The following is a 25,901-nucleotide window of genomic DNA, read 5'->3' as shown; positions in this document are numbered from 1 at the left end:
GCGATTCGTAGACTTTATTTTTTTTTTTAATTTTTTCCCTTTTGTTTTAGAGCGGTTTAATTTAAACTCTCAAAGGAGGTTGTGGAATTTAACACATTTTTGATTGTGCCTGTCATTTCGGAACAGTGGACAAATGTAATACCAACATTCCAAACAGAAATCACTTTTGGGACAGTTAAATTCCCCAACTTTTTTAAAGTCGGTTCAATTGAAAATGTCTACTCAAGGTAAGTACACATTCTAAAATTTTCATCGTGTGACCGCTGCAAATGAGTTTCTATACCAGAGTTTATTACTATCAGTCCACTCATTAAAAAGTTAAGTTGGCAGCAACCCCTAGCGATTTTTTTCAATAATAGTTGGCAGCAATAGTGTTTGACCTTGATCCAACTGTGGCATGCGTAGAAGCTAATCGTCTTGTGCAAGATTGCCAGAACATGTTAAATCTTTATTGAAATCTTTCTTTTACAGCAAATGGTTAATTAAATATTCATTAATGCACTCAACTTTGACAACGTGTTAACCTCAAAAATCGCTACATTCAATTTTCTCCCTAAAGAATTGAAAGCCTGATTTACACCCAAGAATTTTGGAAAATTTACACAGGAGAGAGGACTGATAGCAATGAATCGCACTTAATGTAAATTGGGTTTTGGGGTACAAAAGACGATCGTCTAAAGAGTCTGTCATTGCGATTTGTCAAAATTTAATTGTTTTTTTCTCTTTGCAACCAGCAGCCACTTCACGAGAAACATATTTAAAGGCTCTAAGGGAACTAAAGTCCTTTTTTTTTTTTAAAACCACCAACACCGCAATTTTCCTCTGCATTACAACCGGCAACGTTGCCTAGGGAGATTTTTGGTGAGAAAATAGTTGTCAAATTTTTGACATTTCTGAAAATTAGGCAGTTTCCGTTAAAAACGTTTCTTTTACACCCTGTTGGATTGCAAATCAAATGATTTAATAGTGAAAAGACTCGGCACAGCCTGAACGGCCGTTTTGTGTAATCAAATTGTCAATTAGGCAGCTAACCTATTTGATTGTATCACCAAAAAGTCACCATCGACGACGTTGCCGGTTGTAAAGTGGTTATAGAGTGCGATGTTGGTGGTTTTTTAATAAAAAAACGGACTTTAATTGTTATGGAACCGAAATACACGGCAAAATTTATGTCAAAATTGACTATTTCTAGAGACGCAATAATTCCAACCATGTCATTTTAAATTGACATCGATTGACAGATTTGTAACTAAAATTGGGACAGGTTGTTTTATTGTTAGGGGTAAAGTTTGTAAAACGATATGCCGATTTTATGGTAGTAGGATAATTAGCTTCGACATACAAGGTGTTTATAAATGTTTCTAGCATCAAGCATGGCTTTGGAATTCCTGTCGTACACTATTTGGCGGCTTTGTTTTCATAGTGCATATAACTATCTTGAAAATTATTTATATTGTTATTTACGTCAATGACGTTTCAGTTACAGTTTTGTGTCCAAGTTTTTGATTTTCAGATTTTAAACCACAACTAGAACAGTTTATTTCTCTAAACTTATTGCTCCATGTTTGAGGTTAACTGTCAGTTGAAAAATCGAAACCCACATTTGTAATGAGCGGCAAATTTCTTTGACATTTCATAGCCACCCTTGATGTTAGAAACATTTATAAACACCTTGTATAATTTTACGGTTTTAGAGGCCAGGCAACACTGTAAAAGTCTCAACCTCGGAAGAAATGAGGGTTTGTTTATTACAGGACCGCACTAGTCGCCCCCATCTGTTTACTAGATTTTTACCTCATTTATGGATCTTGCGGTTTTGACCATAAAATCGGAATATTTTTTTAGGAACCATATTTTAGACAGACATAGCCTACCAAGATGTCAAATATTGTGAAGTGGTCTACAACTATATCAAGCGCCTTAGGTAAGCCCTGATTAAGCTATAATATTTTATTTTTTGACGCAATCTCGTGTAAACACTCTAGATATTTGGTAACTATAGCAAATCAAGCGATCCATGGAAATCAGTTAGATAATTTTTTATCAGTTTGAACAACGATTTCAACGTGTAAAGCGGAAGTATCGATGTGAAGCCTCAAACTGTGAGTTTGCCGGTGTAAGTCAACCCTTTTGATAAAAAAATTTAAATTTGCCGCTTATTTTACCTGTAATTTAAATATTTACATTTTCACAGTGTCACCAACCCACCACAAAATGATCGCGCGAACATTTATTGTGCCAGTCATCACCATCATTATTCTGTCTCTACTCATCACCTTCCAACTCTTTCAGTCTGAAAACCATTTCCCAAAACTCTTCCTCAGGGAAAAGCCCTTTCTGGAACCCCCCATTGTAACCCACTTTACAGGAAACGTCCCCGACTTTTACCTGTCCAACCAGAAAACCCCCAAGACTTCCGGTCAAACCTGCGGGAAATTCCCCGACTTCTTCGATCTGCGCTTCAAGAACGACCTCTGGCAGATGCAGAACACCACCAACGGGACGTTGCATCTTTTCAACGCTTACATGGATCCCCGCAATGGGGGCTCCATCAGAATTGTAGTTACGTACGACGTGTATAGAGTCAAATCCAAGTTCTTCTGTCAGTACTGGTTTGGAGGTGCCACCCCTAAAAGTGTTGAAAGCGAGGTTCCTTATTGGATGTTCCGACCGAAATGGGGTGCTGATAAGGGGTACTTCCACCATCCGTACTTAGTGACGTGTCCTCTGGTTGTACATAAAGGGCAACCTCCTGTTTCCGTGTCCTTAGTAGAGAAGTCTTGCGACAGCGCTACGAACAACTTGAAGATCTTCAATTACACGGGCGAGAAAAAGAACTTCGTTGTGTGTGTCAAAGGGCTATCGTTTCCCTTCAGTGACTTGAGCACGCGTTTGGTGGAATGGATTGAGCTCCTCCGCTTGTTAGGTTGGTACCAGTGTCATTACCACTCTTCCTATCTCTCGTTTCAGGTGCCGACAAGATCAATTTCTACGAGTTTAGTGTCCACGGGAACGTCCAGAAGGTCCTGGACTACTACCAAGCGCAAGGTTTTGTTGAAACAACTCCTATTACACTAGTGGGTGACTACTCCAACGAGCCCTTCTTCCAAAACGTGTTCCTCCGGAAGAAGATCACTCCGAGACGCCTCCAGGAAGTCATCCCGTACAACGACTGCCTCTATAAGCACCTCCAAGGGTACAAATACGTTGTTCTTCTCGACACTGATGAGGTGATCGTTCCTATTGAAGGGACATGGGCGCCATTGGTGAAAGCGTTCCAGAAGCAGTATCCCAAAGTGAACTCCTTCATGGCGCGCAATGTCTACTTCTTGGACAGCCACATGCACCAGCACGAGTGGTTTTCCGACATCCCCAAGTACATGCACATGCTTCAACATGTCTACCGCGCGAAGAACTACACCAAACCTGGGAATTACGTCAAAGGCTTCCATGATACGACAAAAGTGGTTGCCCTGCATAATCATTTTCCTCTGACTTGTATCAACGGGGGTTGCAACAATAAAGAAATGGATATAAAAATGGTGCATCTTCAGCATTACCGCTCTGATTGCGTCGCCGGAGTTAAAGACTGTAAGGTGATGAAGAATAACAGTGTGACGGACTACCGAGTGTGGAATTTTAAGGAGGAGTTGATTGAGGGTGTGAATAAAACGTTGATGGCGTTGGGGTTGTTGAGCAGGGATGAAAGGCGGTGATTTCTTCGTCTTCAAATGAACGTTGAATATTACATGTTGGTGGTGTAGGCAAGCAGTTATACACCGCGCTAGTCCAAAGAATATTTTTATAAGGCTGTTATTTAATAAATGTTTTTGATTTTACGAATGGCTATATTTAATTGACAAATTGTCAAAAGACTGTCAAATTTATAACTATACTCCTACACTCCTTCGTCCATATTGCCTAGACTGCATTTAATTGTCAGAAAAATGTCAAATTTATGAGATCCCTTTGTCCGTGTTGCCAAAGCTATATTTAATTGTCAAAAGGTTGTCAAATTTATGACTAAATTTCGGCATTTCTTCGTTCGTCTTGCCATGAATACATAATTGTCAAATTGTCAGATGACTGATAAATTTATGACTAACCTGTGACATTGTGATGATCTAAAACCCAGTTCCGCCAAAATTCAAATAAACCGTCAAACTTGAAAAACCGCGAACTTTAAAAAAACAAAATGGCCGAAAATCGTTGTGTTGTGAAGGCGGATGTTCGTTAGATACAAAGCAGTGCATCGTCTTTTGGGAAGAGCGTACCAACATAGAGAAATAAAAATACACTAGACAAGATAGAGTTTAAATTATTTTATTCAAATCTTGGGAATTTTGAATATTTTCAATCCAAGTTTTACAATTAATCATTCATTTAAGACATTTCGAGATATCAAAATATTTTACAATTTCAGTGCGAGAGAAAGTCACTTCACAAAATTGACATTTCGGTACAAAAATTCAATAGAGGAAATAACTGGAAGTGAATTACACCAAAAGACCCACAAACAATCTTTAAGTCCATCAACTTCTCAACAAAAATCCCTGCTGTCGTTGTGGCGCGAAAAATTTGAAATTTGAATTTGAAGTAGAACACTACATCTTTTTGTCCGTATTTTCAAGGCTATTTTTAATTGTCAAAACACTGACAAATTTATGTCTAAGCTCCGACATTTGTTCGCTCGTGTAATCAAGGCTACAATAAATTGTTAGTTTGTCAGAAGAGTATTAAAGTAAACCCAGTTGACATATACCTAGTAAACATTTTATGGCTTAAGTCAAACCACCCTTTGAAATAAAACTGGGTGTTGTAAACTGCAGCCGACAAATGTCTAGACAGAGGGTTGACCGATGCTTGAATAGGCGTGCGTCTATTTTTATGGTCCCCAACCGCAAGGATTAAACTGCCCGGTCCTCTTATAATGTGGCCATAAAATTTACTAGGTGTATGTCAACTGGGTTTACTTTACTATTGCGAAATTAAAATTTTAAACATTCACTTTTAATGACTTATGTGACTCATGTTTTATTGTCATATTCTGAGACTCGCTGTGTAGTTTATTGATTTATAGGATTACAAAAGGATTAAGGACAATTTACACTTTTAAACTGTCAGTAGATTTGATGTTAAAAATTTTAATTCCGCGATAGTAAATTTATGACTAAGTCCCAGCATTTCTTCATCGCTGTTGCCAAAGTTATATTTAATTATTAAATTTTTAGAAAACTGTCAGATTTATGACTAAGTTCCGACATACATTTGTTCGTATTCCCAAGGCTATTTTTAGTTGTCAAAAGACTGTCAACTTTATAACAAAGCTACGACATCCAAAAAGATTTGGCCGCGATAAATTGTCAGAATAATATCAAATTTATGACTAATAAGCTTTGATATCTGTTCATCCGTGTTGCCAAGGCTACATTTAATTGTCAAATTGTTAAAAAAGGGCCAAATTTATGTCCAAGATCCGACATCCTCTCGTCCGTGTTGCAACTTCTATATTTAATTGTCAAAACGTTGTCAAATTTATGCCAAAGCTCCGACTTCCGTTCGTTCGTGTTGCCAAAACTATATTTAATTGTCAAATTGTCAGAAGAATATCAAATTTATGACTAAGCTCCGACATTCCTTCGTCCGCTTAGGTCTACTCTATTTCAATTTTTTGTTGACACCCCAAATCGGTACTGTTCGGGATTTTATATCAATTTTTTCTAAACTTTAACCACTACGGCTAACTTGATATCAGTATTGATCACTGATATCAACTAGTCATCCGTAGGAGCTTATTTTAATAACAAACCTACTCGCAAAGCATTCACAATAAAATGTATATCATAAACTAACATACATCTTTAGTTTGATTATTCTGATAGAAGTAACCTTCAGAGATAAAAAAATATTTGATCAGTACTGATAACTCGTAGGTATGTCAGCAGTGTGGCTTCGATTAAAGAAACTGTAAGTCTGATATCTTATCAATTTTAAATATGTTTGATAAACAGTGGTCAGGTGCGAGACGCTGTAATAAATTTGAGTTCTACGCTTTTTATGAAATCGTCGTCTAAGCGCAAACTCAGTTGTAAAAATATTTCGTTTTCTCAGATAAATTTTTCGCTGTAAACTTACTGGTGGGAATTATTTTTTGTATTTTTGAATAGATCTGACTTTAAGCTAAGATTTGATATCAATTAATCATTGAAAAAAATTACGTACACTACCAAAAAAACAGTTTTTTTGCCGCTTAGACGACGAAATATTACTTATCAATGGGATCATGGTTTCTAAGAAACTTCGCGAGGTGGCAAATTTGAATTTCGCGCCACGTTTGCATAGTAATTTTGGCACCAAAGTGATCATAGTTTCTAGGAAATCCCGCGATATGGCAAATTTGAATTTTGCACGTTTGAATAGTAATTTTGGTGCTAAATTCAAAATTTTCTTGTTTTAAAATCCGAAATTCCGTCATGATTTATAGTTCTCAAGTGTTTTCACACTTCTCTTTGGATTATATTTATGACAGGTCCCATTGAAAAGTGACGAGACACCTCTGTTATAAATAATTTAAAGATAAGATAATGTCTAAATTGTTGATAAAACAGATCCACACGTTTTTTTCTTCCAGTACAATGATTTCGCGACAACTTCTCGTCTCCTTCCTCACAATCGTCATACTCTCCTCTTTCCTCACCTACCAACTCTTACTCACGGAAAAAATCCCTTTCGAGGGCCACACATTACGCCAAATTCTTCGAATCAAACCCCTTCATGACCACCCAGTTGTTCGCAACGTCACTGGAAACGTTCCAGATATCTACCTTACCGACACAAAGAAGAAGAAGACTTCCGGTAAAACCTGCGGCAGCCTCCCTGGCTTCTTCGATCTGCGCTTCAGAAACAACCTCTGGCAGTTGCAAAAGACCTCCAAAGGGACGTTTCATTTGTTCAACGCGTATGTGGACCCTCGAGATGGGGGCTCCATTAAAATCCTCGCCACGTACGACGTGCATCAAACCCAAGCCAAATTCTATTGTCAGTTCTGGTACGAAGGCAGTACCACCCCCAAAACGGTGGAAAGTGGAGTTCCTTTCTGGATGTTCTACAAGGGATGGGGTGCCGATAAAGAGTACTACCACCACCCGTACTTGGTGACGTGTCCTCTCGTTGCAGACGAAGGAGTTCCTCTTTCAGTGTCTTTGGTAGAGAGGCCTTGCGAAGACGCCACGAACAATTTAAAAGTCTTTAACACCACGAGCGAGGGGAAGAACTTCGTTGTGTGTGTGAAGGGGCTGTCGTTTCCTTTCAATGACTTGAGCACGCGGCTGGTGGAGTGGATTGAACTCCTTCGGTTATTAGGTTTGTGTTGTCTTCACCACGTTACCACTCTTTCAATCTTGGGTTTTAGGTGCCGACAAAATTAATTTCTACGAGTTCAGTGTCCATGGGAATGTCCGGAAGGTTCTGGACTACTACCAGGAGCAAGGGTTTGTTGAAACTAGCCCCATTACCTTGGTGGGAGACTACTCGAATGAACCCTTGTTCCAAAACCTTTTTCTCCACAATCGAAACACGCAGAGACGCCTCCAGGAGGTGATACCATACAACGACTGCCTCTACAAGCACCTCCAAGGGTACAAATACGTGGTACTTCTCGACACCGACGAGGTTATAGTACCAGTTGAAGGAACATGGCGCACATTGATACACACTCTTGAGAAGAAACTCCCCAATGCGAGTTCTTTCATGACCCGCAACGTCTACTTCTTAGACAGCCATTTGCACCAACACGAATGGTTTTCCGACATCCCCATGTACATGCATATGCTTCAGCACGTCTACCGCGCGAAGAACTACACCAAACCTGGGTACTTCGTCAAAGGCTTTCATGATACGAAGAGAGTTGTCGCTCTGCATAATCATTTTCCTTTTGCTTGTCTCAACGGAAAGTGCAACACCCCTGAAGTTGACACCAAGTTAGTGCATCTTCAACATTATCGCTCGGATTGTGTCCGCGGAGTTTCAGACTGCTACTTAATGAGGAATAACAGTGTGATGGACCGGCGGGTGTGGAATTTCAAAGAGGAGTTGATCAAAAGTGTGAATAGGACGTTGACAAGTTTGAATTTGAGTGGTGATATTCTGTGATTCTATTTATTACGTGTATAAAAAATCAAATCAAAAGTAGTTGCCTCTCTGTCTAGCTCATACTGATTGTATCTGCTGTCTCTTTATTGTGATTTTTTGACACGTGAGGCTGAGAAAGACGGGAGATAAAGGAAAGACGAAATTAGTGCCAAAAACTGTATTTCAGTCGAAAGCTTCTTCAACTGACATCTTCTCAAACATCCGATTCATCAAACCCTTGAAAATCTCCATTGTAGCCCCCAAGTACTCAACTTTCACTTCTTCGAAAATCTCCCGCCAGTTGTCGTTCAACAGTTGGTTCATTCTCTCCCCTAGCGCTTTGTCGCCCCCAAAAACATTAAAAATCTGAAAGACAACTTTGTCCATCCACGCATCGATTGTCCCATTGGTCAAAACAATATACGTCTTCTCCTGTCTCACCTTTTCTTCAAACGACACGTTCAAATAAAGTTCAATATTTTCTAAAAAACTATACAATACACTCGTCGCCACAAACTCGGGACTCACTCGCTGCCATGGTACTCGACCCTTCTCCTTCAATGGGTAAGAAGAGAATATGACCACTCATCTTGTAGTCACAGACCGATTTCATCTCGAAAAACACAACCGAGATCTCAACATCTTGTTCTTGAAGTCAAACCTAGAAGTGTCAAAGTAGGCTATAATGGTACCACCTCTTTACTCACTCTGCACGTTTGATTTTCTTCGGACGCCCGTACCCGTAAAACTTACAATTATCCATCTCTTGGTTCAACGCCACCTTGTCTCTTCCAACGCGAATGTTGATGTGGGGGATTTCCAGAGGGATGAAACTGGGGAGATTTAGTTCTTTTATTGGTTTCCTGAGCAGGGGAAGGGCGTTCTGCACTGCATCAGCGACGCACTCGTAGAACTTCGGCTCGGATCGGTTACATTTTTTGAAAAACGGCGCTAAAACAGAAGTTGAAATTTTTTGGGTTGAGGGTACAAAAAAGTACGGATTCTGGTGGCGTCGGACAAGATGACCGTTGTGAGGAATATAATTACAAGTTTCAACATGTTCACATCGACTGGGAATGACCATTGGTTTTGTGATCGAGCTTTTATCAATTGCGCGGCAACAATTAGAAGCTTGTTTGAGATAAAAAGTGCACGTGTAAAGGAAGGGAATTTGAACGTCATTTTTAAGTGAAAAGTACTTTGTCATTGTGGCGAAGGTTACATCGGAAAGTACACGAATGTTTAATTTCCGTTCTAAAAAAGGAATTTGGGAGCGAGCGAAGCGAGCTACACGTAGAAAAGCACGGAAATTGATAACAGAGAAGCGTTTGATTAATCTGCTGTGAAAAACATCAAACCCACTCAGCGTACGCCTTAACTTGAACATTTATTAAAAAAACTGCAAAAAAGGGTTATATTACAAAATAGTTATTTGTGTACCAAGGCCAAAAAGGTTTTTTTTTTGGCCGAACTTTTTTTTAATGGCCGAGGCGATACGCAGTGGGCAACTTGCATGGTTCTGATTGAACGAAAATCATAGCGCTTAAACGCTTAAGATAATTAGTTGAAATTTTTAGGATTAACATAATTTAACCTGATTTATTTTATTATGTAAAAAAAATAATTTTTTTTTGAGTATCAGAACAAAAATATAGAAAACGCCAATTAATATGTTAAAATAAACGCAATTCTCAGATATTTTTCAATTTGTGACTATAATATTCTTTAAAAACAATATAAAGATATACAGGGTGTTTGGTAAGTAAAGCACCAAAACTGTAACAGCAATGTTATGAAGGTATCTGTCAACGTGTGCTGAACAATTTCGCAATGGTCATGAGATTAGAATAAATCATTCCTTGTAGCGGCGTTTATATCTTGGTTTAGGTCGGATCGAAGGACAATTTTATTGGTTGTATTCGATTTATTTTTCGAATTATTATTCAGTTTTCAAGTACATTTGTGCCGACACTGACTAATCATGTCAAATATGACAGTTGTTTGGCACTCTCGTTTTTGTCAAAACCAAACTACTCTGTTTTCAGTCAGATCTTTAAATTATTTTTCGAGTCCTGATTGGTCCTGTATGCTCCCTGATTCTCCAGGTAAGAGTTGGTGCTTTACTTACCAAGCACTCTGTATATATAAAATTTTATATGAACAGTAGGTAGGAAATATTAAAATAAAAAAATAACAAGTAATATTATGAATGGTGTTCATCTTCGTCATCGTCATCATTTTCATCATCGTTATTATTTTCGTCATCGTCATTGTCATCGTCGTCATTGTCATCATCGTCAGTTTCGTCATCAGTATCCTCTTCTTTTTCTTCTTCGCTGGTGTTCTCTATTAAATCTAAAACTTTTGGATCCGTAATTTTTCATACGTGGGCACTTTTTCCTTTAAAATCACTAATATAATTTATGGTGGTCAACTGCAGGTAGTAAGAATTTGTCTCCAAATTTTTACTTACAGCAAAAACAAATTGTACTTACTTACACTTACTTACATTAGAAATAAATATATTTAAGTGCACCAGTGGTATTTGTGGTAAAAAATCGTGTATACAGGGTCCGGCAACACTTGTGTCCACCCCCAAAATCGTCTTTAATTTTGAAGATAAAATTTTGAAAATTTGCATACGCTCACAGTTGACAAAGCTCTAGAAGCTGGCGCAAAAATTTGTTTTTTATCACTAATAGTTTTGGCGTCGCGACGCCTTAAAAATGTAATTTTTAGTTAATTGTGAGGGTTTGTGATATCAACCCCTAATTTATTTTTTTTCATTATAAATGTGTTAAAAATATCTCAGCTGTTATTTTAGATTCAATTTGAAAAAAAAAATGCTGTTTTATCAAGTTAGTTTCCAATTTCATTACGTCAAAACTGGGAACTACGTTTACACCCATCTGTCAACATCTTGTGTCACAAATGACATCTATTCTTTGGCTCGCTTTAGATTGTAACAAAAGTCTTACTTGGTGAAATTGTCGCTTTGTCGATGTTAATTAACGATTTGTGGTGTCCATAAAGTACAACATGCCCGTGTTAATCAAAATTACCCTTTATAAGAGCGAATGAAGTGACTTGTGTAATTTTGGTGTAAACGTAGTTTCCCGCTGCGCCGTCAGAATTTTGAAAACTAACTTGATAAAACAGCGTTTTTTTCGCAAATTTTATACACAATTTGCATTAGATTCAAAATAAAAACTCAGATATTTGTATCACAGTTATGTTGGAAAAAAAAAGAATTCGCGAATATTTCCGCAAAAACTCAAAAATCGCTAAAAATTATACTTTTTAGGCGTCGCGACGCCAACCAAACCGTGAAAAAAAAAAACAAATTTTTGCGTAAGCTTCTAGAGCTTTGTCAACTATGAGCGTATGCAAATTTTCAAAATTGTAACTTTAAAATTAAAGACGATTTTGGGGGTGGACACAAGTGTTGCCGGACCCTGTATAGAGGGAGTTATGGAAATGAGTACACAAAATTAAACTGGTAAGAGAACTCGCCATATGCAACAACTTTTCTTAATAAAAAAATTCCAAAATGCTTTCATTTTCGAAGTAAAAATCAATGAAAATTTGCTGTGAAAAGCGTTACCCGCCTATGCATTAAGGATACTAACCTTCGTCTATGCGACAAAAACCATTGCTTCATAAAAACGAGTGGTTACATCAGGTTGATACTTTGTCGCTCATTTGTTTGTAGGAAAAAAAAACAGCAATAAAATCACAAAAACCCAATTGAACAATTTGTTTATAAAAATTGTTCAAAATGTCGTTCTTCACTGTTAATGCATGCCTGAATTCTCCGCGCCATTGAAGTTGGTGTTCTCACAATTATCGCTGGGTTTTAGGGAATTGTTTCATCCCCAGCATTCACACGTTCACTTAATTTTTCCACTGAATTCACGGGGTTCGCGTACACCAACTCTTTCATATCTAACCACAAGAAAAAATCGCAGAGATTTAAGTCTGGCGAACGAGGGGGCCACAACACTGGTTCATTTCTACTTATCCACTTGTTTTCAAAGTGCACATTTAGCCATTGGGACACGAGTACTGTACAGACGCTTTACCCCGACCTTCCCCATAGAGAAGCATCATATCCGTGTATTCCATGTTGGTATGAACCATTTTGTACCACCTTTTGCACTTTAAGAACGATCTGATAACTTTGACACTGTGAAAATTCACAACAAACTGAGCGTTTTTAATTAAATTACAGCTGATCAGTCGTTTTTATAACAAAAAATTGTGATAAGGTTTAAGTCAAAAAACCTCCTCGTTGCAGAAATGAAAGTGAATTTGTTTAGAGACATCGAACGGTTGGCCAAATTAAGGGCGGAAAAAAGCGAAAATTAAAATGCGTTTACGGGAAAAATTATCTAGAAAAGTTGTAGATCTTGATACGTTCTAACCGGTTAAATTTTGTGTATTTAATTTCATAACCTGTTATGATTTTTTTGAATACAATTTTTGTGAATTCCCAAAATGTTTTACTTTATGTTAAACTTAATATGTAGTTCTAAACACCACCGCAAATTAATTTAGAATGGTCATTAATAGTGTTTTACAAGTGAACTGATAACGCAAAGTTTTTTTATGCTATTTTGTTCTTTAATTTTATAGCAATTCAATGGTGGGTGGGCGACTCGTCAAAATGTAGGGGGGAAAAATTAGTTTAAAAACATGCGATTTCAAAAAAAAATTATTAAGAAAAGTTGTTGCAAATGGTGAGTTTTTTCACCAGTTTAATTTTGTGTACTCATTTCCATAACACCCTGTATAAAAAGAAAAAATCTTTAATATCGGAAGACAACAAGTATCCGCTTAGACACTGGCAATGCGCGCCTCCGAGCGCACAGCATATCAGCACATCGAGACAGTTTTCTCCGATTTTCAGGAAGACGGGCAAGTATGTGCACCCAAATTTAATTACTTTGTATACTAGAAAACCTAAGGAACATTTTGGTATAAATATCTTGATGTAGACTCGTGTAGATCAAAACGTAAATTTTACTTAAAATTTAAAAATATCTAAAAAAAAGTGCATTCTTAAAATATTTTTTACGGCTTTTGTATCCAAGATTTTATAAATATTTTTTTATGAAATGAAAGCTCAGATCATAAGCTTTCCAACGATGTATATGTTGTTATGTATGTGCCAACTTATTAGCAAAAAACAAGCGGCGAAACTGTCCGCAATTTAGAGCATAAACTGCGTGATTAAAATGTATGCGATTTTAGCGAATTTAACGGCCTATAATTTTTAAACGGCTTTGTGAATAATTCTAAAATTAAGACAATATCTGGTGCCCATTTAGAACTTGCACTTGTGTTAATTGTAGCTCGACACAAAAATGTCGATTTTTTGATTTTCGTTCAACCAGAAGCATGCAAGTTGCCCACTGTGCGATAGCCGAGAAAGAAGGCGATTTTTTTAGGCGACATCTTTAAATTCACAAGTTAATTAATTTTTATTCATGATTTATTGATTTAATCATTTATAACAACTGAATAATTGGAAATATTTATGAATCCTCCAAAAAAGTTCATATTTTCTTTATTTACATTTGCAGTTTCGGTACGTGTAGCTTCACAATTTGTACGAATTAGGTGCTTTTTGTTGTTGTTGCAGCAGCACTGCTAGACATGTTTATTTTCAATAATTCAACACGTCTTTGTTGCACTTTACAGCAGTTTGTCGATTTGATTTTACTCAAATAATTATAAAATTGGAGGTAATGCAGGTATCTTGATGTAATATGTAAAACTATGGATAGATGGCGCCACCATAGATCGGCCAAAAGCGTTTGTGGCCGCTTTTGAGACCTAAAATAGCTATTTGTGTACCAAGGCCAAAAAGAGTGTCTTTTTTGGCCGAGCCTGTTTTTAATGGCCGAGAAGGCGAAAGCAAAATGGCACTTTTTGGCCGTGTTACACACAAGATTTTTTAGGCGACATCATTAAATTTACAAGTTAATTAATTTTTATTTATGATTTATTGATTTAATCAATTATAACAACTGAATAATTGTAAATATTTTTGAATCCTTCAGAAAAGTTTATATTTTCTTTATTTACATTTGGCAGTTTCGGCATGTGTAGCTACACAATTTGTATGAATTAGATTTGATGTACTTTTTGATGTTGTTGCAGCAGCACTGCTCGACATGTTCATTTTCAATAACTCAACACGTCTTTGTTACACTTTACAGCAGTTTGTTGATTTGATTTTACCCCAAAAAATATAAAATTGGGGGTAATGTCGGCATCTTGATGTAATATGCAAAACTATGGATAGATGGCGGCCACCATAGATCGGCCAAAAATGTTTGCGGCCAGAAAAGACTTACTTTTAGGCCGCTTTTGAGGCCTAAAAATTACATTTTTAATTAAAGTCGCCTAAAAATTCCATTTTCAGTTTAAGTCGCCTAAAAATGTTATTTTCTGTTTAAAGATAATAAAAATACTTACAATTGGTCTACAAAGACGTCAGAGCGCAATTATTGATTGTCGGTAATTCCTGGAATGTTGTAATTTTCCCCAATAAACAATTACATAGTTGACAAGTGACATTTATCAATTAACAGCTACAACAGCCGTGTTCCTACATTTGTTTTTCACAGCAACTCGTGATTAAAACTGTTGTTGATCGTACGGGCATAAATAAGACTACAGGTTAAAAACAATACGAAAAAAACTCCAAATTTTAATCAAAAAGCTCCTCCACTGAAATTTTGTTGTACATTTTGGTAATAATCTGGGTTATAATCCGTCCAGTGGCGTCGTCGTAATCCGGTTTGACGTCATTGTAAATTTCCCTCCAGTTTTCATTAAGAACTTTGTTAATATTGTCACCCAATTCCTTATTTCCATCAAACAGATTATTAAAATAAAAATGAACCAAGTCCGGATCTGTCTTCATGTGGCTTTCCACCACTTTTAAGTGAGTTTTTCCCTTTTTTGTGAAAGTAGTCAAAATGGCGGAGTAGTTAGAATGGTAATTTTCTGTGAAAAAAAATAATAAAAAATAAAAAGTGTGGAAATGAAGAAAATTACTTACTGAAAGTTATGACACTGTCGCCTTCTCCTTTTATAGGAACCAAGAGGACTTGCCCATCTAGATTGTACTGGCAGTTGAACTCCATTTTTGGAATGACTCCTGTAACGTCCAGAGTCCCTTTTTTTAGTTCCAAGCTAAAATAATATGGTTACGATTATTTATCTAGTTGCCTTGATTTCTGTCATAATTTGACATTTATCAAGGATTTGACGTTTAAACGTGAAGTTCAGACACGTTTGCAATTTAAACGTACTCGAATTTCTCAATCTTCATTTCCGTGAAGCCAAAGATTTTACAATTTTTGAAATTCTGGTCCACCGCCACGGCTCCTCCGCGTCCTTTCACTGAGAGTTGAGACACTTCCAGAGGTTCCAACGATGGTAAATCCAGAGCCTTGAATGGTTTTGTAAGAAGGAGAATTCCTTTTTGGGCGGCCTCAAGATGGCAGGTGTGGAAGTTGGCGTCTTGACGGTTACACTTTTTAAACACTGGAGCTAAAACGGATTTAAGATAAACGTGTGTCATAGAAATATGAAAAGAATAAAAAATACTTACGGACGACACTGTAGGTTGAAGTGATGAAGAGAATGCAGAATGCTGCCTGGAAAAGTCTCATGATGATCGAAAGAAAGAACGAATGCTTTTGTCTGGTTCGCTGGTGGCGATTTTATATGAATTCGATTTGATTTAATTTATGCTAATTTTGTTTTAATTGGATTGTCAAGGATTCGGGTAAGAGATTCGGTCTAGAAAAATTTTGCACTACGTAAATTCCAACAACTTTTTAAAACGCTTCAAATTGATTGTGTGATTTTTTTTGAAGTTTAGTTCGACAATTGTTTAAAAACTTTGAAACAAATATTTTTCTTCTTCAGTTCTTTTGAGATTGCAATCAAATTTACACAAATTTATTTAATATCGTTATAAATATCGTTAGATGTTTATTAAACAAATATTTTGAAAAACAAATGATTTTAAGTAGCGACCTTACATCTTAAATTAATATGCCATTTTTTTTGTTTAATAATGGGAAAGAATAAAATATCGAGATTGTATCTTTCTGGTTCAGAGAAGCTTGAAAGAGATTTTAGGAAGCTCTTTTGCCTCTGACTTTTCATTCCTTTTCATCACTTGCATTTTTTTTTGTTTTTATGTTCTCTTTTCCTTCCATTTCCTGGACTTATGTTCCGGTCAATAACTTTGTCTCTTTGTTTCATTGTTTCTGTTTTTTTTTGCTCTTTTGTCTATTAATTTCTTAACTGCTCTTCTTACTACTTTCTATATCTTTTTGTAATTATGTGTTGTTCAATTCTACAGGTTTCCGTAAAGTCGCGCACCACCGTGATACTGTATCATGGGACAATGCTATCGATCATGGAAAAAATGTTAAAAAAATCTATGTTTTCATTTTTTCGAGATACGAAGAGTTGAAGCGTAAAAGTTTAATACCAAAATTACCGACTTTTGTGCAGAAGTTCTATGTTCAAATAAATGTGTTACTTAAAGGACATTTTGCACAAAGGCATGATGCAAAAAAAAATCGGAAAAATCTTGTGAAAAATGGCTGTGAACACTGTTAACAAGATTTTTGAACCAACAATCTCAATCAATCAATTTATCGTTCAGCAATGTTGCCATTTTCCTAATTTTATTTTGGTTCTACTGCGAAAACAGAGAGTTTTTTTTTAAATTTTTTGATACTTTGGGGGACCACTCAATTACCCCCTTTTAAGGTGGTGCGTCACTTTTTGGACATCTGTATTTGTTTCTGCCAATAGCTTTGTCTCTCTCCTTCTTTTTATAACACTATTTATTTTATTCCATCTCTTTTCTTTCTTTTTTGATCTTCTCGTTAATTCCGTTATTTTTGTTCTTGTCTAGCTCACTACTTCTTGTATGCTGTCTTTTTTTATAATTTTTATTTGCTGTTTCTTACTATTGTCTATGTTTCTCTATTGTTGTTTCTGTTTTCCTGACTGTTTTCTTATTTCTCTGTCTTTTTTATTACTTTTTATTACTCTCTTTGTATTTGTCTGTTTTTAAATTTATAACACTACTTATTTTCTTCCATTTCTCTTCTTTCTTTTTTGATCTTTCTTTAGTTTCGTTATTTTTGATTTTTTGTTTAGCTCATTATTTCTTATATGCTGTCTTTTTTTATAATCTTGGTTCGTTACTTTTTGTTTCTGTTTTTTTTTTCTGTTGTCTACGTGTCTTTATTGTTAACTCTGTTTAGCTGTCTGTTTTCTTATCTCTGTCTTTTTTCTTATCATCCTTGTACCATTTTCTATCTCTCTGTATTTGTGTGTTTTGAAATTATTTTGTTTCTGCCAAGAGTTTTGTTTCATACTTTCTTTTGATACTTTTTTAACATTCGTTACTTTTTGTTGTCTTTGTTTACCTGCTTGTTCTTTTATTCCCCTGTCTTCTTTATTACTGCTTGTTGCTATTTTCTATCTCTTTTTGTATTTGTCTGTTTTTAGATTCTATTTGTTTCTGCCAATAGCTTTGTTTCTTTCCATTTTTTGATAACACCATTTATTTGTCTTTATTATTCCTTTTTCTTCCTCTGTCTCGTTTATGTTTTATCATTGTTTTGCTCATTGTGTTTTTATTGCTATGTCTTTCTCTTATCATGTTATTGTAATTTTTACTTTTATTTCTGTTTTTTTTTATGTTTGTGTGTCTATTGTTATCATCATTTTTATTGTCTTTCTTTTTCTTTTCGTCCCTTCAATCTGTAATTCTTTAACTCCGTCACTCTGTCTGTCTTACTAACTCTCCCTTTACACCAATATCTCATTTTCTCTCTGTTCTTCTTTTTAGGTTTAGTCTTTAGATTTTTTTTCTGCACATTATCTTTTTTGTTTTTTTTTCTTTTTCTTTGTATTTTCGTTGATACGGAATAGGAACGGAAATTGACAATGTCACAAAAGAAAATAAAGATAGTTAAATAAAAGAACACAATAAAAAAGGAACCAAGAAGAAACATGGAAACATGGAGGCAAAAGAAAACGAATAAGAACAAGGAAACAAAATTAAAAAAAACAGTTAATTCCTAATTGAATGCCTCCTCTTCTGATATTTTCTGAAAAGCCTTATTAAATAATGTCACCAAAATATCTTTAATAAGCCCATTAAACCCCTCTTTAATATCACGGTAAATCGTCAACGAGTTGTCATTCAAAACTTGGTTCACATGGTCCCCAAGTGCCTCGTTTCCATTGAAAAGGTTCTCAAAATGGACGTGAAGACTCTCCGGAAATGTATCAAGATCGCCCTTTTCTTCCATGAGTCGCAACAAAGTCCAATTCTCCTTTTGGAACTCATTGAAGAGATCAGAAAAAGTCACCAAAAAGTTCTCAAAGGTCAGCGAGCTATCCCCTTTTCCTTGCATCGAAATGACTAGAATTCTACCATTCATTACGTACTGACAGTTCATTACCATTTTTGGAATTGTAATAATCGCCCCCAGAGTTTTCTTCTCGAAGTCGAGGCTGAAAAAAAGTGACAAGTTTGACAGTTCGGAGTTCCCAACTATTTTTTTCTTACTCAAATTTCCCAATTTTTGCCTGTGTGGGGCCAAAAATTTTACAATTTTTAAAATTCAGATCCAAGAAAACCACTCCGCTTCTTCCTTTCACCACCAAGCTGTCAATTTCCAGGGGCTCCAAACTGGGAAGATTAACCTCTTTGAACGGTTTGGTAAGTTGGTGGAAGGCATCTTCGACGGCTGCCCGAAGACACGTGTTGAAGTTGGGGTCTTTTCTGTTACATTTTTTGAAAGTTGGAGCTGAAATCAATTGTACCAACTGAGGGAAAATTAGTGTGGGACTTACGAATGACGCTTTGGCTTAGAGCGATGGACAGAAGTAGAATTAGGAAAGACTTCATGTTGGTATGAGGGAATGAGGGAATTGGGACTTCTTATATGTTTTGCCTAAAGTGTACAAAGTATAGGACTTTATCAAGGTGAATTTAATTATGATAATTATAATATATTATAATTATAATTTATGATAACTCGTGCTTGGGTGGTATTACAAGATTTATTAATTTAATTTTTTTGGTTGTTTTTACTTTACCGGCAATTCAGCTTTTTTCGTTTTGTGTTTACTTCTCAGTGAATATTTCTGTTTCCTTTCATTTCGTTTCTATTTATTTTCTTCGTTTTGTGTTTTTTCCACACGTGTCTGCCTCAGTTTCTTATCTTCTCTAATAATATGTATTTGTCTGTCTTTCTTTTTTTAATTTTTTTGTCTTTTAGGTTTTGGAAAAGATATACAGATATAATTAAAAACAGTATAAATAGAGGACAACAAAAAATAAGGAATACCCTAGTTAGAAAGAGCAAAAAAAATGACAGTAAAATAAAGAACAAAAAACAAAACATAAAGAAAATAACAGAGATGAAACATAGAAATACCCGCAGAATAAATAAAAAATGAATATTCTTAGCTTGTGGCGACAAATGTATTGTATATGACTTATTGGAAAATCAAATTTAAAAGAGAAAATAAGAGGCAGAAATAAATAAACAAAAAATAAAAATTGACATTTAATAACAAGAAAGCATGGGTGCAGTTTTATATTTAGCTCATTTTTTAAGGTTATGGATCATATTCTCAGCTTTTAACGACAAGTGTATTTATCAGAAAAACAGGCAAAACCAAAAGATATAAACAGAGGAAAAGAGAGATAAAGAAAGTGTGGAATAAAGTCATGGAGATGATGAACAACAATAAAATTGAAATTGGGCGATAAAAATATAGCAGTATACATAATACTAAAAAAGAAAAAGTGAAAGATGCCTGGAATTATAAACAAAAAACATAAATGTAAGAGACAAGGACGAGAAAAAAGCACAAAACGTGAAAAAAACGACAGAGATAGGAACCGTAACAAAGACAAAACGACAAAAAACAAAGCACAAAGATATACAAAAAAAAGTAGAAACATATGTATGAAAATAGAGTATATAAAAGAGAGAAAGATGCAATTATGAACGCGGAAAACTTGCGAAAACAACGAAGATGGAGAATTTGCCACCACTATAAAGACAGAGAACTAAAAAAAAATAGTTCAACACTGGCGAGCACGCCGCCTAATTAAATTAATGCTAATTTAACTATTATTATTAACTATTAATTAAACTAAATTGATGTTTAGATTAGATCTCGAACACGTCGTCAGACGCATAACGAAACTAATATCAAATCATTTTGATATAAATCACTAAAGGCTTTTTTTAGGTTCTATGGAACTAAAACCCTACGCGATGGAAAATTTCTGAAAAATCCAATAATTTTATAAAAACAACTCGTAAACAAACTAAACCGGTTGATTTAAACTTTGAAACTTCGATTTCTTGTATAAAACTCATCTCACACTTTTCGTGTCACAACCATGAAGTTTTTACTTCTAGTTACACTAATAATAGTCTTAGCCCACTCTGAGATTCGTGAGTGCTAAAACTAATTGTTCTTTTAGTTGGTACGTCTGATTCTAGCACCAACCTTCAAAAAATGTAACAGAAAAGAACCTAACTTCCAAGAATGTCTTCTGGTTGCTGCCCAAGACGCGCTTGGACAGCTGGATAAGCCTTTCAAAGAGATCAATCTTCCGAGTTTAGAACCACTGGAAATCGAATCTTTGTCGTTTCATGCAGAAAGCGGTGCGATGCTGTTGGACATGGAGTTCCAAAAGTGTAGATTTTATGAAGCAACCAAAAGCAAATTCGAGAAAATTAGGTAAAATAAAGCGAGTTTTTTCTTCTTTTTAATGTCCGTTTTTAGTCTTAACTTCGAGAGCAAAGTTTTTGAAATTGCGGCTACAATTCCGAAGCTTGACGCAGAATGTTTGTACAAAATGGAAGGCAGAATTTTGGTTATACCGGTTCAAGGTCAAGGAAACAGTTCTTTTGTTTTTTGTAAGTTTAGTTCAGAGTTGTGAGTTTACAGTTCTGATTATTTTAGTTCTTTTTGTAGCAAACATGCGAGTGACTTTTAAGAGTTCTTTTAAAGAAATTCGAAGACATAATAAAACTTATTTAGCTCTCTTGAAGAAAAACAGTGTTCTTGATGCAGAACCAGAAGCAATTCAGCTGCATTTTGATAATCTTTTTGAGGGGAATAAAGAATTGGGTGATAATATGAATAAGATTTTAAATGAAAATTCGATGGAGTTTTTTGAAGATTTGAAAGCTACTTGTACTGAAGGACTAAAGCAGGTGTTAATTAGAATTTTTAATAACATTTTTCAGAAGATATCTAATGAAGAAATTTTTGATGGGATGTAGTTTTGTTGTTTAATAAAAAAATAAAAAAATGGGTGCGGTTCTTTATTTCAGCTCTTATTTTAAGGTTATGAATGGTATTCTTAGCTTGTGGCGACGAGTATATTATACAGTATAAGTCACATAATAACGGGACCCTAACGAATTTAAGCTGCAACACCAAATACACATTTCATAGGCATTGCTTTGTAAAATTTATTTCTACGAAAATTGCAAAAATAGATAAATTTGACATTAGCAATAATTCTGTCAAATAAACGCAGCAAATTGTTGCAAATATTTGTGTTATCGTCGTTAATTTGTTAATTTGGAGTCGTTTATAGGTATCTACATATAAGAGAACTCAAAGTAAGAAATTTTGTTTTTTAAGAATTGGCAGAACTAATTAGTCTGGCTGTCACCCGTTTCCTGTCAAATTCTTGGTCAATTTCACCATTACGGATTTTACAATTCGTGTTTAATAAATTGCTGCGTGAATAAAAAATGTATCAATATAATTGAATTGCCCTTTGCGGGCAACAATATATGTTTGTACCTAATTATAATAAATGAGAATACAGGTTGTGAGGTTAGGTTAAAATTCAGAAACTCAATAAATGTCAAATTTTAAATTGAATTTGAAAATCAAGTGGCAAGTCGTGGTTACAAAACCATTACCAATCGTGTAACACAAAAATTTTTAGAATTGGAAAATTAAAATTTTTTATTAAAAAAAGGGTGCAAATTCGAAAAAATAGTATAAAGGTCTTGTTTTGTAATGACGTTGGTGCACTTGTCCCATACAAAACTCGCGCACGGCTTGTTTTGTACACCGGGAACTCGTGCACCAAATTGGCCATTATAAAACACGTTCTTTAATATACAAGGTGTTTATAAATGTTTCTAGCATCAAGGGTGGCTCTGGAATTCCTGTCGTACACTATTTTGCCGCTTTGTTTTCATAGTGATTATAACTATCTTGAAAATTATTTATGACGTTATTTACGTTTCAATTTTGTGTCCAAGTTTTTGATTTTCAGATTTCAAACCACAACTAGAACAGTTGATTTCTCAAAACTTACTTTGCTCCATATTTGAGGTTAACTGCAAATGTCAGTTGAAAAATTTCTTTGACATTTCATAGCCACCCTTGATGCTAGAAACATTTATAAACACCTTGTACTATCAAAGCACCTTTAAAATTTAAAGTGAGTTTTTGCCATAGAAACAAATTGTTGTAACAATACTTTTTTAAAGTTCCTTTAGTTAAAGCCGTTTTTAAGTGATGATTATGAAACTGGTCCTAACCAAAAGAAAGAATGGCTAAAGCTCGAATAGTCAGAGCCATGCAAAATGAGGTCCAAGTAATCAATAACTATTTAACAAACAAGTTAGTTAATGAAAGCGAATAATAATTGAGCGATTTTTAACAAGCGAGATTATTAATCGCCCATTAACCTTCGAGTTAGTTGCAAAACTTTTCCGGTGATCGAATATTGAAAAATTCACCAAAAAAACAAAATTGGTGCAAAGGTGGTTATGCAACCAAAAATACAAAATCAAAGTGGGGTTATGTGTATAATGGATGTGCCCGATGTGTCGGCAGTTGCCAAATATGAGTGGAATTCCAAACGATGTCTATCGAACTAGTCTCTATGTGAAGTCTAAAAATCGTCGTTTTGATTTGGCATTAGTAAACCAACAGATCCAAGGCCTTCAGAGCCGCGTCTTTAGATTATTATTGAATTTATTGAATTGCGTGTGTAATTGGTTGCCTTTAATAAACACATAAAATTATTCATTAATAGCCCACTTTAATGCATGATTTCAGCCGACAAATCATACATTAATAGTACCTAAAAACAAACGATCGCCGAAAAAATTCAAAAATTGGATGCCTACCCACTTAGATCCTTAATTTTTTTTTTAAATATTTTGGTATCCAATGACAAGAAGAAGATGTATTTTGTGTTGCGTTTCCAAATCGTTAGGGTCTTGTTATTAGACGACTCACCTTGTATATTTTCTAAAACGATATTCCGATTATGATAGTAGAGTGATTAGTTTCAAACCTCGCAAGAATTGAGGGTGTGTTTATTACAGGACCGTCTGTTTACTGGATTTTTACCTCATTTATGGATCGTGCGGTTTTGGGTTTACAAGCAACCATTAGAACCATTGACTCTCTGAAGACCATAAAATTGGAATATCTTTTTAGGAACTTCATAGAGGTTGCTGTAACAAGACGATAAAGAGGGAAAAAGAGAAATAAATATAAAGAAACTGCGGAATGAAGACTTTTGATTGCATGAAGTTTTGATATTTAATAAAGGAAGTGAAATATTTTTTTTTAGTTCGTTACTAAAACAAAGATAAGGACAAACGAAGACAGATTTTGGTACAATAAGAGAGAAAGAGAGAGAAGGAGATGAAGAACAACAAAATTAAAACTCAGAAATTAGGCGATAAAAACACCAAGAAGGTTATGAAAGACACAATTAGAAAAAAGTAAAGAAACAGACTAAAATAAGAAAAAGAGAGAGAGAGAGATGTATGGAAATGGAGAGAGAAAGGTATAAATGTAAGAGACAGAAGTAGAAATATTTTAGATGAAGATAGAAAATATAAGAGAGAAAGATAGAGTTATAGATAGAAATAACTTGCGAATACGACAGAGATAGAGAAACTACAACAAATAATATCCATCAAGAGAAAGATAGACAACAAACATGAAATCAGAAAAAAATTAGAGAAAGAGAGAAATAGTTCAGTAGTGGCAAGGACGTAATTATAATTAAAGTAATGCTAATTTGATTTTAATTAAAGGAATTGATGCTTACAATTAGATTAAATCTCAAACACGTCATCCGAAACGTAGCGAAAATAAAATCCAATCATGTTGACCTACGGTCCTTGGAGGCGAATCTACCTAAACTCCACGCGTCGGAGAATTTCTGAAGTCCAACAATTAGATAAAAATAACTCTTGTAAACAATTAAAACCGGTTAAATCAAACTTTGAAACTTCGTTTTTTTGTATAAATCTCTTCTCGCGCGCTTCGTGTCACAACCATGAAGTTTTTACTCCCAGTAACACTGATAATAGCCCTAGCCCACTCTGGGATTCGTGAGTGCTAAATCTAACCGTTCTTTAGTTGGTACGTCTGATTCTAGCACCAACTTTCAAGAGATGTAACCGTAAAGATTCTAACTTCAAAGAGTGTCTTCTAGTTGCTGCCCAAGATGCTCTTGGACAGTTGGATAAGCCCTTCAGAGAGATAAATCTCCCGAGTTTGGAACCACTGGAAATTAAATCTTTGACGTTTCATGCGGAAAGTGGCGCGATGGTACTCAATCAGGAGTTTCAAAACTGCAAATTGTATGGGGCGACCAAAAGCACGTTCACCAATATCGGGTAAAATGAAACGATTTTATCTTCATTTCTTTATGGTGGTTTTTAGTTTTAATTTCACGAGCAAGGTTTTTGAAATTGCCGCCATCGTTCCGAAACTCGACGCAGAATGCTGGTACAAAATGGAAGGCAGGGTTTTGGTTATTCCGGTTCAAGCTGAAGGAAACAGTTCTTTTGTCTTTTGTAAGTTTGGTCTAAAACTCTTATGGCAATTTTAGTTTTTTTTACAGTAAACTTGCGAGCGAATTTTCGGAGTTCTTTTAAAGAAAACCGAAGACATAATAAAACCTATTTAGCTCTTATAAAGAAAGATAGTGTTCTTGCAGCAGAACCAGAGGGAATTCAGTTACATTTTGATAATCTTTTTAGTGGGAATAAAGAATTGGGTGATAACATAAATAAGGCGTTAAATGAAAATACGATGGAGTTTTATGAAGATTTGAAGGATAATTATAATGAGAACCTGAAGCAGGTGTTAATTAGAATTTTTAATAGCATTTTTCAGAAAATATCTGAAGAAGAAACTTTTGATGGGATGTAGTTCAGATGTTTAATAAAAAAAATTAAGTATGCGTAGAATTTTGTTTTAAGTGTCTTTTTTAAGGTTATGTATTGTATCTCAACTTGTGGTGACGAGTATATTATAAATGTATTGTCTAAAAAACCAACAGAGACAAAGAAATAAGACCAAAAAGAGGGAAAAAAAGCCGAAATAAAGAAACAGCAAAATAATGTTTTTTCATGAGCTGAAGTTTAGAGAAAAATTACAAAAAAGGAAGAGAATGCGTAAAGTTTTATTTTTAACGCTTTTTTAAGTTTTAATGACACAAAGAAATAAGACCAAAGAAAGGGAAAAATAGACAGAAATAAAGAAATAGTAAAATAACGAATTTTCATGACCTGAATTTTAGAGAAAAATAAAAAAAATTAAGAGAATGTGTAAAGTTTTATTTTAAACCCTTTTTTTTGAGGTTATGTGTAGTATTCCTAACTTCTGGCGACGAGTGTATTATA

The 25,901-nt window shown here is 35.0% G+C and overlaps 4 protein-coding genes and 1 long non-coding RNA gene across 5 annotated transcripts; 4 read left to right on the top strand and 1 right to left on the bottom strand.

Moving 5' to 3' along the window:
• Positions 1-2,036: 2,036 nt before the first annotated feature.
• On the top strand, positions 2,037-3,839 carry LOC148177057 (uncharacterized). The gene is made up of 3 exons (XM_088032419.1): positions 2,037-2,116; positions 2,195-2,926; positions 2,971-3,839. The coding sequence occupies exons 2-3, from the start codon at positions 2,215-2,217 to the stop codon at positions 3,714-3,716; spliced, it is 1,458 nt and encodes a 485-aa protein (XP_087888545.1). The 5' UTR covers positions 2,037-2,116; positions 2,195-2,214; the 3' UTR covers positions 3,717-3,839.
• A 2,104-nt stretch (positions 3,840-5,943) lies between these two features.
• Positions 5,944-8,291, top strand: LOC148177056 (uncharacterized). Its single transcript, XM_088032198.1, has 3 exons — positions 5,944-5,967; positions 6,632-7,362; positions 7,412-8,291. The coding sequence occupies exons 2-3, from the start codon at positions 6,636-6,638 to the stop codon at positions 8,149-8,151; spliced, it is 1,467 nt and encodes a 488-aa protein (XP_087888324.1). The 5' UTR covers positions 5,944-5,967; positions 6,632-6,635; the 3' UTR covers positions 8,152-8,291.
• A 6,544-nt stretch (positions 8,292-14,835) lies between these two features.
• On the bottom strand, positions 14,836-19,155 carry LOC148177055 (uncharacterized). Its single transcript, XM_088033252.1, has 22 exons — positions 19,042-19,155; positions 18,755-18,995; positions 18,264-18,699; positions 17,995-18,050; positions 17,821-17,933; positions 17,703-17,771; positions 17,484-17,648; positions 17,380-17,430; positions 17,221-17,331; positions 17,089-17,144; positions 16,925-17,037; positions 16,838-16,844; positions 16,768-16,775; positions 16,478-16,549; positions 16,338-16,408; positions 16,211-16,276; positions 16,051-16,079; positions 15,901-15,948; positions 15,758-15,857; positions 15,456-15,696; positions 15,203-15,336; positions 14,836-15,147 (listed from the first exon to the last, which is right to left on the bottom strand). The coding sequence occupies exons 1-22, from the start codon at positions 19,094-19,096 to the stop codon at positions 14,849-14,851; spliced, it is 2,541 nt and encodes an 846-aa protein (XP_087889378.1). The 5' UTR covers positions 19,097-19,155; the 3' UTR covers positions 14,836-14,848.
• Positions 19,156-20,591: 1,436 nt separating this feature from the next.
• On the top strand, positions 20,592-25,466 carry LOC148177053 (uncharacterized). The gene is made up of 21 exons (XM_088033251.1): positions 20,592-20,663; positions 20,712-20,952; positions 20,998-21,131; positions 21,190-21,496; positions 21,552-21,564; positions 21,611-21,685; positions 22,058-22,065; positions 22,242-22,294; positions 22,702-22,713; positions 22,815-22,866; positions 22,946-22,961; positions 23,083-23,237; positions 23,387-23,493; positions 23,541-23,713; positions 23,887-23,958; positions 24,016-24,070; positions 24,152-24,260; positions 24,323-24,350; positions 24,631-24,890; positions 24,937-25,070; positions 25,118-25,466. Exons 1-21 carry the CDS (start codon positions 20,609-20,611, stop codon positions 25,426-25,428), a joined length of 2,370 nt encoding a protein of 789 aa, XP_087889377.1. The 5' UTR covers positions 20,592-20,608; the 3' UTR covers positions 25,429-25,466.
• LOC148177054 (uncharacterized) lies at positions 23,859-24,789 on the top strand. The gene is made up of 2 exons (XR_015769745.1): positions 23,859-24,633; positions 24,707-24,789. It is a non-coding gene; the product is annotated as an uncharacterized LOC148177054 (long non-coding RNA).
• Positions 25,467-25,901: the final 435 nt, after the last annotated feature.

The sequence above is a fragment of the Gnatocerus cornutus genome, chromosome 3, assembly GCF_029298725.1.
Source record: "Gnatocerus cornutus isolate USDA-ARS CGAHR chromosome 3, icGnaCorn1.1, whole genome shotgun sequence".
Taxonomy (NCBI): Eukaryota; Metazoa; Arthropoda; class Insecta; order Coleoptera; family Tenebrionidae; genus Gnatocerus; species Gnatocerus cornutus.
This window is presented reverse-complemented; position numbering and strand designations above follow the sequence as displayed.

Excerpts from the sequence above, each read along its gene's own strand:
- LOC148177053 (XM_088033251.1), top strand. The coding sequence starts at position 20,609 with ATGAAGTTTTTACTTCTAGTTACACTAATAATAGTCTTAGCCCACTCT. Across the intron at positions 21,132-21,189 it reads AAACAGTTCTTTTGTTTTTT|CAAACATGCGAGTGACTTTT; the intron begins GTAAGTTTAGTT and ends TTCTTTTTGTAG. Across the intron at positions 24,351-24,630 it reads TCAAACACGTCATCCGAAAC|TTGGTACGTCTGATTCTAGC; the intron begins GTAGCGAAAATA and ends ACCGTTCTTTAG.
- LOC148177056 (XM_088032198.1), top strand. The coding sequence starts at position 6,636 with ATGATTTCGCGACAACTTCTCGTCTCCTTCCTCACAATCGTCATACTC. Across the intron at positions 7,363-7,411 it reads TGAACTCCTTCGGTTATTAG|GTGCCGACAAAATTAATTTC; the intron begins GTTTGTGTTGTC and ends CTTGGGTTTTAG.
- LOC148177055 (XM_088033252.1), bottom strand. The coding sequence starts at position 19,096 with ATGAAGTCTTTCCTAATTCTACTTCTGTCCATCGCTCTAAGCCAAAGC. Across the intron at positions 18,996-19,041 it reads TCTAAGCCAAAGCGTCATTC|CTCCAACTTTCAAAAAATGT; the intron begins GTAAGTCCCACA and ends AATTGATTTCAG. Across the intron at positions 17,332-17,379 it reads AAAAAAAACAGAAACAAAAA|CTAAACAAAAAATCAAAAAT; the intron begins GTAACGAACCAA and ends AGAAATAATGAG.
- LOC148177057 (XM_088032419.1), top strand. The coding sequence starts at position 2,215 with ATGATCGCGCGAACATTTATTGTGCCAGTCATCACCATCATTATTCTG. Across the intron at positions 2,927-2,970 it reads TGAGCTCCTCCGCTTGTTAG|GTGCCGACAAGATCAATTTC; the intron begins GTTGGTACCAGT and ends CTCTCGTTTCAG.